This window comes from Dendrobates tinctorius, unplaced genomic scaffold, assembly GCF_039654945.1.
Source record: "Dendrobates tinctorius isolate UK_male_01 unplaced genomic scaffold, ASM3965494v1 ptg000165l, whole genome shotgun sequence".
Classification (NCBI taxonomy): Eukaryota; Metazoa; Chordata; class Amphibia; order Anura; family Dendrobatidae; genus Dendrobates; species Dendrobates tinctorius.
This window is the reverse complement of record NW_027361832.1, coordinates 10,596,617-10,613,222: the sequence shown is the minus strand read 5'-3', so window position 1 is coordinate 10,613,222 and position 16,606 is coordinate 10,596,617. Positions and strand designations below refer to the sequence as shown.

Here is a 16,606-nt window from a genome sequence, read left to right as displayed (position 1 = left end):
CTGTGTGCTGCTCCAATGTTTCATGAAGTGGCGCAGAGGTCACTTTACAAGTCTGAGCCTCGTTCTGGCTTTCATAGACTTGCATTAAGAGCTTGTTACCTAGCTTCTTACTTCCAGAAGCTAGTGCCACAAGATAGGACCGGAGCCGTGCAGAAAGATGCCGAGGGTGGGTATATGACCATGGGCAGGGGGCTTACATTTAAAGCGCCATTCCAGTGTTGAGATAGAGACATCATATACACACATGCGTGCGCGCAGACCATGGATGATGAGTTCGAGAGAGAGTTGCTACTTCTAATATTTTTTTAATCCTCTACCTTCTAAAGGCCAACCATGGACAAGGTGACATCACTGGGATATTATTATAGTTCAAAAGGCAATGACTAGCCCTCTAAAACTACAAGTGTTGTCCTGGACTAGAAAACATTTCTTTCTTCCAAGAACAGCATCAAGCGTGTCCACAGGTTTGGTTGTAATTTTGCATGTATGCCCACTAAAAGGTCATTACTAATGCTTAAAAAGATGGCCCAATACTGACTCTTGATGTTGTGGTTGAGAATAATCCTATTAGTAATGGGTTTAACTACTGAGATTAAATGCTAATTTTGCAATAATCGAGAACCTCATCCTTAAAGGGTTAGGGTGGCTCAGCACATTATAGTATTGGGATTTGTGCAGGCCCATTGATGTTTTGTCTGTAGATATCTACTGGCCGATATCGCACACCTGTACTAGACATGCGTGCCAGACGGTATCTGTGGACACTTTATCACCAGCCCTGCTCACTCTTGTGCTGAAACGATTGAAGCAATAATACCCTGTTAATTAGTGCGTGCGGCATTTGGATCTGTTATGTGAATTGTTATAACATGCCAATAAACTTTATATGGCAACGCCCCTTGGAAACAGTGACACTTACAGAAACCAAGCAAGTCTTCTGGGCTGAGTCCTTAATCTCATTCCTGCATGCTTCTTAAAGGGATATAGTTGTAGGTGATACTGATACCGTAAAGACTGGTGGGGGTCTGTCCATTAAACCTGATGCCCTTCCCTAATCACTACAATGGGGCACTTTTCTCCCTGTTAGAAGGTGCTGCAGTGCGTATGCGTCAACTGTGCTCCATTCTCAGTGCTGTGTTGCTACCAGAGACAGCCAAGCGCTCAGCGGTCCCATAGTGACTGGCATGGCGGCTGACCGTGTGCACTGCTGCGCCTTCTAAGGCGGCGTTCACACTGCGGTTTGGCACCGGTTCATTGGCCCCATTGAGGCTCATGTCTGAACCCCCCCCCCAGCAAAATAGGATTCGGACGTGTGCGCTGATGGGGTCATAGACTGTAATGATGCTGGCAGAGTGCCCGAGCTTTGATGGGCATGGGTTTCGGGTGTATACGCCTGCTGGAGGTAGACACTCCGACTTAGTAGACTGCATCTAAGCGACCGCCTGACAACCGGACCCCCAGTAATCTCACACTTATCCCACTAGATTGTTCTGACGGGGCACACTCCTTCCAATAACGTCCTGGTCCCTACCCCGGCAGCCCTGGGAGGAGAGAGGGCTGGGGTCTGCACTAGCTGGAGGGTCTCTGCTCTCCTGGCCCCGCCATGCTCCAGTATAGAGCACGCTATTGTGCGGTCTATGGCAGCCGCGCCCGCCAATCAGATTAAGGTCACTTCTCCTTTAAACGATTTGGCGACTAAATTAGGCGTCAGAGTACTTCCGTCCTGAAGCGGGAAGTGACGTCACGACAGGTAAGGCCGCTGGCGAGGACTGGTAACTGGCGACCGCGCTCTGCGTACGGTAGGTGCCGGAAAGCGAGAACGTTGTGTAGACGATCCTTGGGTTGTAGTTGCCTGTAATGACGGCGCACGGTCGCCGAGATCACGGCGCTTCTGTCTGGAAGGATTTGGCGCGGCGCTTCCGGCTGGCTGCCGCCATTACACCGTGGCGGCCGGATGGCTGACGACGATTGTGTTACTCGGAGTCCAGGGAGCAGCTGCTCCAGGCCCCGCGCCCTCTGTGCACGCGTGATATGGCCAGTGCACGGAGACGACACCGAGCACATGGGCATCAAGGAGGGGAGGCCTGGAGCTCTGAAGAGAGGGGGGGGGCGGTGGAGCCGTATGACTGGGGGGGCCTGGAGCTCTGAAGAGGGGGGGGGCGGTGGAGCCGTATGACTGGGGGGGGGGCTGGAGCTCTGAAGAGGGGGGGGCGGTGGAGCCGTATCATTGGGGGGGGGGGCTGTGGAGCTCTGAAGAGAGGGAGGGGGGCGGTGGAGCCGTATGACTGGGGGGGCCTGGAGCTCTGAAGAGGGGGGGGGCGGTGGAGCCGTATGACTGGGGGGGGGCCTGGAGCTCTGAAGAGGGGGGGGCGGTGGAGCCGTATCATTGGGGGGGGGGGGCTGTGGAGCTCTGAAGAGAGGGAGGGGGGCGGTGGAGCCGTATGACTGGGGGGGGGGGGCCTGGAGCTCTGAAGAGAGGGGGGGGCGGTGGAGCCGTATCATTGGGGGGGGGGGCTGTGGAGCTCTGAAGAGGGAGGGGGGCGGTGGAGCCGTATGACTGAGGGGGGGGGGCCTGGAGCTCTGAAGAGAGGGGGGGGCGGTGGAGCCGTATCATTGGGGGGGCTGTGGAGCTCTGAAGAGAGGGAGGGGGGCGGTGGAGCCGTATGACTGGGGGGGGGGGGGGCTGGAGCTCTGAAGAGAGGAGGGGGAGGTGGAGCCGCATGACTGGGGGGGGGGGGGGCTGGAGCTCTGAAGAGGGGGGGGCGGTGGAGCTCTGAAGAGGGAGGGGGCGGTGGAGCCGTATCATTGGGGGGGGGCGGTGGAGCTCTGAAGAGGGAGGGGGCGGTGGAGCCGTATCATTGGGGGGGGGCTGTGGAGCTCTGAAGAGGGAGGGGGGCGGTGGAGCCGTATCATTGGGGGGGGGGGCTGTGGAGCTCTGAAGAGGGAGGGGGGCGGTGGAGCCGTATCATTGGGGGGGGGCTGTGGAGCTCTGAAGAGGGAGGGGGGCGGTGGAGCCGTATCATTGGGGGGGGGGGCTGTGGAGCTCTGAAGAGGGAGGGGGGCGGTGGAGCTGTATCATTGGGGGAGGGGGGCGGTGGAGCCGTATGTTGGGGGGGCGCTGTGGAGCTCTGAAGAGGGAGGGGGCGGTGGAGCCGTATCATTGGGGGGGGGGCTGTGGAGCTCTGAAGAGGGAGGGGGGCGGTGGAGCCGTATCATTGGGGGAGGGGGGCGGTGGAGCCGTATGTTGGGGGGGCCTGGAGCTCTGAAGAGAGGGAGGGGGCGGTGGAGCCGTATCATTGGGGGGGCTGTGGAGCTCTGAAGAGGGAGGGGGGCGGTGGAGCCGTATCATTGGGGGAGGGGGGCGGTGGAGCCGTATCATTGGGGGGGGGGGGCTGGAGCTCTGAAGAGAGGGAGGGGGCGGTGGAGCCGTATGTTGAGGGGAAGGGGGCGGTGGAGCCGTATGACTGGGGGGGGGGGCCTGGAGCTCTGAAGAGAGGGAGGGGGCGGTGGAGCTTTATGATGATGGGGGGGGGGGGGCTGTGCAGCCGTATGATGGGAGCTGTATGATGGGGGGGGGGGGCTACTACCTGTCTCACCCTGCACGATGTGCTGTCCCTTCTCTGTATATTTCCATACTCTCTTTTCAGCTGTATCCAGTAATTTTCTCCAAGCCTTTTGATTGGACAGTGACTAGTCCGAGTTCTTTCAATCAGAAATCGCTTCATAGCCGTTGTATGGACTTTATTTTTTCCCACTAGGAGTTTTCAAAACCTGAAGCAGAAAAAAAAAGTTCAAAATACCAAAGTGGTTTAACAGCAGAAAACTATGAATGGAAGTCTTTAAAGTTAAAAAAAAAAAAATATATATATATATATATATATATACATATATACATACACACACACACACACACACACACACACACACACACACACACACACACACACACACACACACACACACACACACGTTGGTGCATCTCACAAAATTAGAATATCATCAAAGTTAATTAATTTCAGTTCTTCAATACAAAAAGTGAATCTCATATATTATATAGAGTGATTACACACAGAGTGATCTATTTCAAGTGTTTATTTCTGTTAATGTTGATGATTATGGCTTACAGCCAATGAAAACCCAAAAGTCATTATCTCAGTAAATTAGAATACTTTATAACACCAGCTTGAAAAATGATTTTAAAATCTGAAATGTTGACCTACTGAAATGTATGTTCAGTAAATGCACTCAATACTTGGTCGGGGCTCCTTTTGCATCAATTACTGCATTAATGCGGCATTAGCAGAAATAAACACGTGAAATACATCACTCTGTGTGTAATGACTCTATATAATGTATGAGATAAACTTTTTGTATTGAAAAACTGAAATAAATTAACTTTTTGATGATATTCTAATTTTGTGAGATGCAGGTGTGTATGTATATATAATTTTTCTTTCCTTCCCGTTCCTTTCAGACCAATTTAAAAAAACAAAAAAACTGTACGTGTCATCAGCCATTCTCTAGGGCCATCAGTAGCCGGACATATCTGGGATTTGGTGTGCAGGGCACCAGCTGCCTACAGTCCACATCTTATTTCTCACTCCTGGGTGACAGTTGTTTGGTGGGTTTGTCAGAAAAAGCCGACAGCTCACTTATAGGGGTGTCTAGTGGGGCCATAATCAGCAGATGCACCTTTTGAAGGAGAACCTGTAACTACCTTCTTTTTCTGTCGTGTGATCTGATCATAGCTACCCAGTTGTCCTCATCATTCTGCACGTCCGATAGTTGCCCAGATAGGGACGACTGTACTGGATGCATTCAGCGTCTGAGCAGCGGTGTGGACAGATGTGGAAGGTGGTCTTTGATATAGTTATGTGAATCTCCTTTGTATGGATGCTGACGTCTTTGCACCATTTGTTTATAAAGTGCAGAAAATGTGATGGAGAATTGCAAGTTTTGTCCATTAAGTGTTTATAGAGCACTGTGGTTATTTTCCCCTTTGTTAGCAATAACAAAGGTTTTTCTCAGAGTGCAGTATTCTACCTGCTGGTCACCAGTTCCAGTGTCATCTGACTGCATGTGTAACCTGCCGGATCACAGTGTGTGCCTTGTGGAGTGATGGTGCTTTGTGCAAGGCTGGAGTTACACACAACGTATAAAAATACGGTCCGTTTTCTACAGACGAGAATCGCAGAAATGTTCCCTGAACAGTGATCCGTGTGTCATCCTTGCGCAATGCGAGGATATGATTTTCTCGCATCTAACCATCCGTGTGACATCCATATGGTGAGATTTTCTCGCCGGCTTGCAAAATGGACATATAATGGATCCATGGCCTCAAATATTCATGAAAACATATATACAGTCTATATCAGTGGTCCCCAACCTTTTTTGCACCAGGGACCGGTTTCAAGCAAGACCATTCTTCCATGGCCCGGCAGGGCGGGGATGGAGGTGTGACAGGGGCGGGGCTTTGGTCATAAGGGGCGGGGCTATGGACACGGTTGTAGTGTAGCAGTGCATACTTATAATTAAATAACATTTATAATGTGACTCAACTCACCATAGGTTTTGAATGAGTGCTCCATCACCCCCTTCTCCCCATCATTGCCTTCACCCCATCACTCCCTTCTCCCCATCATTGCCTTCTCCCCATCACTCCCCTCTCCCCATCACTGCTGTCTCCCCATCACTCCCGTCTCCCCATCATTGCCTTCTCCCCATCACTCCCGTCTCCCCATCATTGCCTTCTCCCCATCACTCCCGTCTCCCCATCATTGCCTTCTCCCCATCACTCCCGTCTCCCCATCATTGCCTTCACCCCATCACTCCCGTCTCCCCATCATTGCCTTCACCCCATCACTCCCCTCTCCCCATCATTGCCTTCACCCCATCACTGCCGTCTCTCCATCACTCCCCTCATGGCCTTCTCCTCATGTCCCCATCTCCTCCAGGGCCAGGCTACACAAACACAGACCACACACACACACACACACATATATATATGTACACACACAGACAGACATACATACACACACACACACACACACACCACCTCTCTCCTCTCACCTGTCCGCCGCCCGCGCTTCCTCGCTCTGACACAGCAGCGGCCGCGCTCCTCTCTGTGTCAGTCAGACAGGAAGCGCGGGCGGCGGGCAGGAAGCTGGACGCAGTGGACGGGTCCTTGCAGCTCCGCTCCTGCTATTCCCTCTTGCAGGCAGCGGAGCTGCTTGGATCGCTCCCTGGCCGCCGCTAAGAACTGCTGCGCGCAGCCCCCGCTACGCCACTGACCGCCCCTGGCTCCCCTTGTGTCCGCGGACCGGCAAGGGCACTGCAGCGGCCCGGTGGTGGGCTGCGGACCGGCGGTTGGGGACCCCTGGTCTATATAGATAGAAGTGAATAGCTGATAATTCAATACAGCCCAGGCACAAATCAGTAGTAAAAAGTTGGACACACTTGTCAAGCGTACAAGTGTGACCAACCTGTCAATCACTTTTCCAAGCTGCTTCAAATCGCTTGGATATGCGCTAGCATTCTGCAGGCTAAAAATGCTTGTGTTTTGCGGGGAAAACGCATGCAAGCTCCGCATGCGTTTTACTCGCGGCGGGGAGTTGCGGAAATGCTGCGGACAATTCCGCAGCATTTCTGCAACGTGGGCACATAGCCTTAATGACAAGCAAAGTCACAAAAGAAACAAGTGCATCAGGTTTCTGAAATCTCATACTTTGCTGGTACTGTAAAATGTAAAATTAATGCCTACTGTGAACATAGCCTAAGACTCCAATGTCTCCGGAGCAATGAAAATAGGAAGCGTCAAAAAAATCATCTTGGGATCGTGATTTTAGTGAGTCGTTGCTGAGACAGTAATAACTGTATATGCGCCAGCCTGCAGGGCTCTAGGGACAGGCAAGGGCTGCCTTTTGCTGTTTCTCTCTGGAGTTTCTGAAGTCTCGTGCTTTGTGGCCAGAGCATGGAATAATCCTTTAAGGTCCAAACTAACATGGACATGAAGTAAAAAATAGATATGCTGTTTGTACTTCCATCTCTGTGGTTCACGTTTTCATTAATGAAAAACATGTTTTTACATTCATTTATTAGTATGTTCTTCTAAGCTGAGATGATTAAAAAAAATCTAAAGTCGTTTTTTTTTTTTTTTAATTCTGTCCCCCCAGGTAAAAATGTCACAAATTGTCCGTTTAGAAGGTGTTTCATCTGCTGTTAACCTACAAGACCTTCGATCACACTTTATAGGATTGGATATTCCCCAAGGAGGAATTACGATCATTGGTGGTCATTCTGGTGTGGCTTATGTTAGCTTCACCTCTCGTGTAGATGCACAACATGCTGTTCGATTATCTGGCCGCTCCCTAAGGGGGTCCATTATTTATGCTCATCGCAGCTCTATATCAGAAATGGCTCACTCCTTAAAAAACTTTGACATGTCTAGAAATGGAGTCCATAAGGGCAGAGATTCTTTATCACGTCATTCTTTTACACCAGGGCATGAAGTGGGAGGTCACCGTTCAAGGTCTCCTGAAAGGTTTTCTGATTCATCGTTTCAGAGATCTAGGTCACCACACTGGCATTTTAGATCTCCGCAAAGATATCCGCCGCCTCAGCAAAGGTATACAAGATCGCCACCATGGCATTCTCGGTCTTCTCAAAGTCATTCTAGATCGCCACGATTTCGTTCTCGATCTCCTCATGTGAGATCTGGGTCTCCCCAAAGGCATACAAGCTCTTCACAAGATCTGTCCTATGATCTTTTATACAATGGTGACTATCATGTGCATGTGACCAACCTGGACTGTACCACTAAGAAAAAAGCTTTGAGGAATTGGTTTTTCAACCTTGTGAGTGAGAAACACATTCTGTTTCTGCATGACAAGAAGGGCATGCGAACAAGAGAATGTTTGGTTGCATTACAAACGGAGGCGGACTTCAAGAGAGTTCTTCAACTTGACAAAGTAAAGTTTAATGGACGTCTTCTGTTCATCAATCCTATTACTAAGTCAAACATGACAAATCTGATATCAGGCAGGAGAGTATTATTCTCGCATCATCGTTCAAGGGGCAAATGCGTTCTTGTTCGAAACTTTCTTCCAGCTGTGAAGAAAAGTGACATTCAGAAGTTCTTCGCTGGCTTGTCTCTCAATGAAGAAGACATTTCACTGCTATGTGACAAACGTGGAGTTGGCCTAGGGGAAGCGTTGGTTAGCTTCTCATCTGACGAAGACTTGAAACTAGCTGAAAAGTTGCATCGGAAAAAGTTTCGAAACCGGGAAATCAAACTGAGACGAATTCCTGAGGAGAAGCTGGAAAGTTTCTTGTATGTAAATTCTGCAGCCGTGATCCCTGACGATCCAAATGATTGTGTTACGCAGGAAGATGACTTGCTTGATGAGGATGACGAACAGGATACTAATACACCTCACCAAGATGACCAGAACGATAACATCGCAGATGAAGATTCAACTTTCCACCAAACGGACAACACTAATGAATGTGTCAGTCAGGCGGATGATGCACTCGATGAATCTCCTGTCCAAGCAGTTGATGTAATTGATGAATTTCATCTCCAAGGCGATGATGATGATGATGATCTTGCTGTCCACACAGATGATGCACCCGATGATCCTGCTGTCAAGGAAGATGATGCAGATGATGCACCCGATGATCCTGCTGTCAAGGCAGATGATGCACCCGATGATCCTGCTGTCCAGGCAGATGATGCAGATGATGATCCTGCAGTCCAGGCAGATGATGAACTTGATGAACCTGCTGTTCAGGCAGATGATCCTGCTGTCCAGGCAGGCGATGTTCCTGATGTCCAGACAGATGATGCACCAGATGATCTTACTGTCCAGGCAGATAATGCACAAAGTGCCTAGTGCATTTTGAGCAAAAAGCTTATACATCTAGACCATGATAACCTTCATCCAGGAAGATACGACTTCAAGTCATGATGCGTAGGACGATGAAGTGTGGTGGTTATTTTTATATGTAATAATTCATAAAATCCCCCTACCTTAGAGTAAGTCTCCTGTTGTGGATGGATTTTAGCTATGTTAGAAGTATTGCCTGACGTATACCTCCAATGGAAGACTGTGACCTACTGTACAACCATACAAAACCTACAGTCAGGCCAACACCCTTAATTAGAAGCCGAAATGACCGATCAGTGTGAAAGGGTGTAAGACTAGGTAAAGAGTTCAGTGCATGGATAATAGAAATCATAAAAAAGCACCATGTTTTATTAAAAAGAAAATTGTATCTGATACTGTCTTTACAATGGTGGAAAATGGGCGATGTAGACTACTGTGCTACTGTATGGTTGTACAGAAATCACAAAAAAACAAAGAACCAAGTAATAAAAATATGAACCTTTATTAGAAACATCACTATAAAAGCATATAACTTGAAGTAAATAGGGATATGACAATGGTGAGCCAAAAGGGTGGGACCACAGTAAAAAAAAAAAAAAAAATCTGGTAAACCAGCAGGCACATAAGTATAGTATAAGAAACTGATTTGCTCAAAGTGCAGTAGTGCAGTCCATATATACCCTGAAATGTGAGCCAGATATATAGTGAATCAAAAAGCAAGGGTTATACAAAGAAACATACTGAAGCCATGAAGGCTGTATACCTAATCTGGACGAATTGTGCTGAGCAAATAGTGTAAGAAAGTGGTTAAATGCCTAGAAGGTTACCTGTGCATCTGTGTTGCCACCCACCCCTATGCACGTTTTGGCGCTGTGCCTTCTTCCGGGGTATGCAGCCTTCCTGGCTTCAGTTTTGGCTCATCGCTGTCATAATCCTATTTATTTACTTCAAGTTATATGCTTTTATGTTGATGTTTCTAATAAAGGTTCATATTTTTATTACTTGGTTCTTTGTGGTGCTTTTTTGATTTCTGTACAGCCATACAGTAGTCTACATCACCCATTTTCCACCATTGTAAAGACAATATCAAATACAATTTTTTAATAAAACATGGTGGCCCGTTGAATAAGAGTGCACTTAGTTGTATACCAATACATACACCCAACTGAGGAAAAAAGCCCTCTTTTGGTGATGAACTATGAAATTTAATATGTATATATTCTAAGAGATTTTGCTCTGAAATCTACCCCAACAAACAATACGGACTTTACCAGGACCATTTCTTTTCCCTGGAATGCATGTGTTTTGGGTTAAAATGTCTTAAAATCGTTTCACTTAAAATTCTGCACAGTTTGGCATTCACATATTCTATTTCCCTGCACATTAATGGCTGCAGAATGAGTACGGTATACCCGAGTATAGGCCAAGGCACCTAATTTTGCCTCGAAAAACTGAGAAAACCTATTCTCATGGCCAACCCTCATCCGCCGTCCTGGTGTGCATGGCCCCCTCATCCCCATCCTTTTATTATTTTTTTTTTAAACTCCTCTGTTTTCATGACCACATAACACATCTAACTTTAGCTGAACTTTGCTGGGGCCAGGAGAAGCTCAGAAGGACAGATAAGTATTGTACACTCTCATCAGAATGCGCTCTCCGATTCTATTACCTCATTCTGCAGTCAGCATTGTGCAGCGAAGCAGCCTGTGAAAGCAGTATAGAACGATTGCAATTGCAAAACTTCAAAATGTGTGCATTTATGTAGTAAAAAAAAAAAAAAAACACCGCCCCCTAAGATGCCCATAACCTCCGATGCCAACAGTCAAACGGCATGTCACTTACAGGAAACGTCAGCTCCATTAGCTGTTCTCTATGAAGGCGGCATGGTATTATGATATGCAGAATACTTCTGCCAGCCAGACCCTTGACAAGCTTCTTGCTATGCACAGCGCAAAAAAAAAAAAAATCTGAGTGAAAATCCCTGCTTCTGGCTACACACTGCACAGTTTAGCATGTAAGTTCTTACAAACTGCTTCATTTCATGGGTATGTGCACACCACGCCTTTTTAGACACCTGTGGTGTTTTTCCTGAATTGCCTTTTTTTTTTTTTTTTTTGCAGCCGTACATATATAAAGATGAATGAAGCTTGGTGAGGTCACTTTTCATTTTTCTTTTTTTTTTTCCTTTCCTTAACCCCCTGCCTCATAACTTTACAACTTTCAAAGCCCAGAACACTTAGAAGAGGCTCATAAGCATTGCTGTGCATGTGTTTTGCCTATGTTCATTATAGTTTTTGTTTTTTTTTAGCAATTTTGTGCTTTTGCAGGTGTTTAATAATTTCCCTTTTAAGGGGGGGGGGGGGGTTCTGAGTACAGTAGTATTGAAACCAAGTACAGGCGCTAGGTGCACCCTTGGCAAGGCCAAACATTGAAGTACACCTTCCCACTTACTTGTTTTCCATCTATCTCTGCCCTTTTTAGGTTCTATAAATCCAGAGCTCTGAATCGGAGGGGGGGGTGATGGAGATATGTGGGAAGGTACACTGAAGTGTTTGGCCAGACCATTTAATTCCTAAACTTTGCATAAACTAGCTAGATATGCTTTTTATGTGAAGTAAGCCGCAGCAGGTTACCTGTTGGAAAAACACAAGGATCCCAATCATTCTTACCTGATATCATCTATAAGAGTCAGGAGGGTGCAGACAGATGGCCATATTACTCACGCGAGTATCGCTTTTCAATCTTCGGACTGGCTGTTGCCTCTCCTGAGCGTGACAGCATGTATTTTTATGCAGCCGTCATGCTCAGGAGCGCCGACGGCCAGTCCGAGGATTGTGATCCTCACGCAAGGAATACGGCAATCTGACTGCACCCCTAAGGATGGTAGACAGATGAGGAAAGAGATGTAGGGTGGTACAGAACTGTGGAGAACTTTGTGGGTGAGTGAGAGGTTTATATTGTATTCTGTAGTGGATGGGTAACCAGTGCAATGAATGGCACAAGGTGGAGGCATCGGTGTAGTGGCTGGACAGAAATATGATCCTAATCTGACTGCGCCCTCAGAGAGAATTTGCTGGACACGACAACAAAGGACTGCTTCAGATGTCCAAGCATGGACTGGCCATAGGTCTCCTGACTCAAGTGTGACTGTTTCATATAGGTCTGAGGCTCTGCTGTTTGGGTTGGGAGAGCCATGACCAACCCATATTCTGACCAATTTGTACCGATGTCTGAAGCAGCCCTTAGGAGGACAAAATGTCTTAACATTTCATACCACCCAAGAGGGAGAGTGTTTTTGTATTTGTAGTAGAAAGGATTGACCACCATGGAGGGAGGTTGTAGCCATGTGTATAATAAGTCATTAGACTTTTCATTGACCTTGCCTTGAATTATTTCAGCTCGTAAGTTGTTCACTTGTTTAATAATACTATCTTCTAAATGGGAAAAAAAAATCGATATTGTTAAACTCGGTAGATGAGTCATTTCTGTAGATATGATCACTCGTGTTCACTAAGCATGACCAAATCTGACCAGCAACATATATGAAGTTAGTTTTCACCTCCAACCACATCGACTCATTACCAAGTTCGGAGCCACAGGGACCCTGCTTGCTTTTTAGTTACAGTAAATCTTCTTGCCTCACACTATGAAATCCCATTAATTTCATGTCTTTGTTAAATTAGTTGTTCATGAATTTTCACTGTTTTCTGCCTTTTGGCTCCTCCATTAGCTGAGAGCTAATTGACTTCTTGTCTGTCCTCCCATTCATTTCAGGGCCGGAGCCACAAGAGGGGGATCCCTAGAGGTTTTTACTAAACCTGATTTATGTATTTGTACTGATGACCTTCTATGTCTGTTGCATTCCTTACTGTATACAGCAGACGCATCTAGGGAAGGCTATATTCCAAAACGGGAGCGCATTATTTGGCAGGACAATAGGCCCTGTCCCTAAAAACACAGTTGTTTAGTCTTTGGGAATAGACAAAACATCAGCTTGAATGTCCAAAGAGGCCAGCAAGAGCCCAAAAGAGATTCCACTTTTTGCAACAAATATAACACATGCCTAGGTACTTCTTAAGAGCTCGTTCATACATTGCAAACATGCTGTGGATTTTCTGCTGGGTAATGACTTGAAGAACATCCACTAACGTGCCAGCATAGTGCAAGACGCATACACTGCAAAACAATAAAACCATACCTGTAGAGAACACTGATCAGAGATCCGGGCTTAAGATCCACAGAAGGTAAATTTACGCTGTGGATGTCAGTGTAAGGGGTGTAGTGTGCGGTTCTCCGGCACGACCTTTGCGTTGATGTCCGCGTTGCTTACGCTTACGGCAGGAGATTCGCGTTAACCATTTTCAGTGGAAGACGTACCCTAATGAAGGAAGTCAGAAATAAACATTTCCACTGAAGGCATACACTTCTGAGATGGCTGAGTGTTACTTTCACTTTCTGAATGTTATTAAAACAAAAATTACTTGTTTCTTGTTTAATTTGAATGTTACTGTTCCCTTAAATCACTTTTTCCTTTGATATATGGTAATACCAGTACGAGCTTCTGTGTAAAAAAATAAATGTGTTTTGTTAACAGTTTAGCTGGATGACGAGTGCCGTAAATCTATTGTTACATTAAATGTGATGATACCTAAAGCTTTCCACTAAGCACTTTGGGTGACTCCAGGGGCGCCATTAATTTACTTCCACTTTCAGACTCGGACACCTGTTGACATGGTTCGTTTTTTTTTTTTTTTTCCAAAGTGGATACAAAACAGCACAAATACTTTTGAGGTGTTCTTACACAGAACATGTCTGCCAAACCACTACATTTTAGCAGCCTCAGCCAATTCTAAAGTGTATGGTATGGCGGTGGTGTCCTAACCCCCCCCCCCCTCCCTTACTCCAGCTGTTGGAGAAAAAGGATTGGGCATGTTGGATTTCAACATGCCCCATCCTTTGTGCTCATAAAAGATAAATCAAAGCCAAAGGAGTCTGGCAACATATTCTACTCTTTATTAATAAAAAATATGCGTTTAAAGGAGTGTTAACTATCGTATATCTAATGGCACCTTTATACTGGAATAGCAAATGCAGTTTTAACCAAAGTCCTAAGTGCTTCTATAAAGTCATTTCTTTATACTTCCTTTTTCAGGATCAACTTATGGCTTGGATGTTAAAAAAAAAAAAACATAGGTGTGATCAAAACCAAATACTTTTTTTTTTTTTTGCATTGTCTTACAACATTTAAACAAAAAGCTGCATTTGCGAAAGTCATCTTAAAGGCTGAATCGCCACACAACTACTGGTTTAAAGGGAACCTGTCAGCAGGATTGTGCACAGTAACCTCAGACAGTGTCAGGTCGGCGCCATTATACTGATTAATGATACCTGGTGATGAAATCTGTCTTGTGGTTGTTTCATCTTTATTTTCAGTTTTTAGTTAATGATATACCCGTGCTCCGGGGAGGGCTTCACGTGAGGCTCTGATTAGGTATTCACCTGTATGGCTTATTATAGGTCACTGATCCTTCACGGACTTGCCCCCTATTTTACAGAATGCATATGCTATGTTTTGAAAAGGGAAAAAAAAAAAATCACATTTAGCAGGCAGGCGAATGCTCTGTATTTACCGTATATCTCCCAAAATGGCTCCGACCACGCCTGCGCAGTAGCATCTATCGGCAATTCTTATTTTGCTAGAGGAAACAAAAAATTGGTCTCCACCAAGATGACTACTGATGCTACTGAGCAGTCGCATTGGATTGCTGTTGGATGCTACTGCACAGGCATGGTCGGCGCCATTTTGAGAGAATTTTTTTTTTTTTTTTCTGAATAAAATTTATATTGCCAAATTAATGAAATAAACATTATAGATGTGATCATGCTACAGCGCTGACGCCTGCCAAATGTGAATTTTATATTTTCAAAGCATTATATTCAGTATGTAAAATAGGGGGCAGGCCACTGAGGGATCAATGACCTGTAATAAGCCAGACTCATGAATAGCTAAGTTGATGACCATTTTAATCAGTATAATGGCACCAACCTGACAGTGTCTGTAGGTTACACAGCACAGTCCTGCTGACAGGTTCCGTTTAAAATGCATCTGGTTTGTAAGAACGTGCAACTTTACAATTTACCTATTAAATGTCCTTCCCATTCTTCTTAATTATGTTTAACACTCATCTAGGTTACTGGCCACCTTTGCAGTGTATTGATGGTGGCAAAGTACATGCAGTGCTTACAAGCTCTTGTTGAGACCACAGTCACACGTTCAGCATTTGGTCAATATTTTACATCAGTACATAAGTCAAAACCAGGAGTGGAGTAATCGGAGGAAAAGTATAATAGAAACACGTCACCACTTCTGCATTTATCACACACTCCTGGTTTGGGCTTGCAGATACTGGGGTAAAATACTGAACGTATGAACGTGGCCTAATACATTGTAAGTGCACTGATTTAAAACCTGGCCAGATCACTGGAGCACACTAACTTGCTGAACATACAGTGGGTACGGAAAGTATTCAGACCCATTTACATTTTTCACTTTGTTTCATTGCAGCCATTTAGTAAATTCAAAATAGTTATTTTTCTCATTAATGTACACTCTGCACCCCATCTTGACTAAAAAAAACCCAGAAATGTAGAAATGTTTGCAAATTAATTAAAAAAGAAAAACAAATATCATATGGTCATAAGTATTCAGACCCTTTGCTCAGTATTGAGTAGAAGCCCCCTTTTGAGCTAGTACAGGCATGAGTCGTCTTTGGGATGTTGCAACAAGTTTTCCAGGACGTCCTCCTCCTCTTTACAGGGACAGGAAGCACACGAGAGGTTAAAGGTCACGTCCCACCCCCTCTCCCTCAGTGCTTTTCCTGTCCCTGCATGGAGGGACACACGAGAAGCTTACCGGAGGGGCTCAGGGGATCGTATGGCTAGTCCAAGCCTTCCCCTGTCAAGAGGTCCCGGGGCCGAAACTCTCCAGTGGGGAGTCCCTCTGCCCCAAAGGCCAGGAGCAGGACGACGCTCCTGGAGGGAGCCGTTCCTCCCTATGGGAGGCTCTTGGCTCCAAAAACACCGCCACGGCAGGTGATGGTCGGCTCCCCGCAGGCGGCTGGCCGGGCGGGCACCGACGGACGACTGGCGCTGGGAGGCAGGAATGAGGCCTCCGCAGTCCGCCATAGCAGGCGAAGAGGCCGGAGTGGCAGTCCGCCACAGATGGATGGGGGTTGGCTCCCCACGGCGACAGGCCGGAGGAGGCCGCCATAGTCGCGCGCAGAGCAGGAAGTGGAGGAGGCGGCCTAGCGCGAGAGGCCGCACGTCACATCCGGTGACGTCAGACGCCGGCCTTTGAATCCCAGCGCTCGCTACTGAAGCCACAGAGCGCTCGCTATTGAAGCCACACAGCGCTCGCTATTGAAGCCACACAGCGCTCGCTATTGAAGCCACACAGCGCTCGCCACTGAAGCCACACAGCGCTCGCCTCTGGGGTCCACAGCGCGAGCTCCTAAGGCACAGAGCGCGCTTCTGGAGATCCAGGGAGCTCACTTCGGAGGTCCATAGCGCCCTGCGGACCGCGCCAGGATGGAAGGGGTCACTCCAGCAGGCGGAGGGGTAAGTGCGCATAGCGCAGACCACCCTCCCCCACCCATTACCCCAACCCAGATCTGAGTAGGTGCCCCTTCTGTATTATTAGGAGAAGGGAGCCCCGACAGAAT

The 16,606-nt window shown here is 47.0% G+C and overlaps 1 protein-coding gene across 2 annotated transcripts; it reads left to right on the top strand.

The window, feature by feature from the left end:
* The first annotated feature begins 1,605 nt into the window (after nt 1-1,605).
* On the top strand, nt 1,606-13,481 carry LOC141053141 (uncharacterized). Of its 2 annotated transcripts, none has more exons than XM_073550492.1 (2): nt 1,606-1,750; nt 7,173-13,481. In XM_073550492.1, exon 2 carries the CDS (start codon nt 7,179-7,181, stop codon nt 8,889-8,891), a length of 1,713 nt encoding a protein of 570 aa, XP_073406593.1. In that variant the 5' UTR covers nt 1,606-1,750; nt 7,173-7,178; the 3' UTR covers nt 8,892-13,481. The 2 variants fall into 2 exon arrangements, with proteins under 2 accessions (XP_073406593.1, XP_073406592.1); XM_073550491.1 differs by having other exon boundaries at nt 1,743-1,799.
* The last annotated feature ends 3,125 nt before the right edge of the window (nt 13,482-16,606 follow it).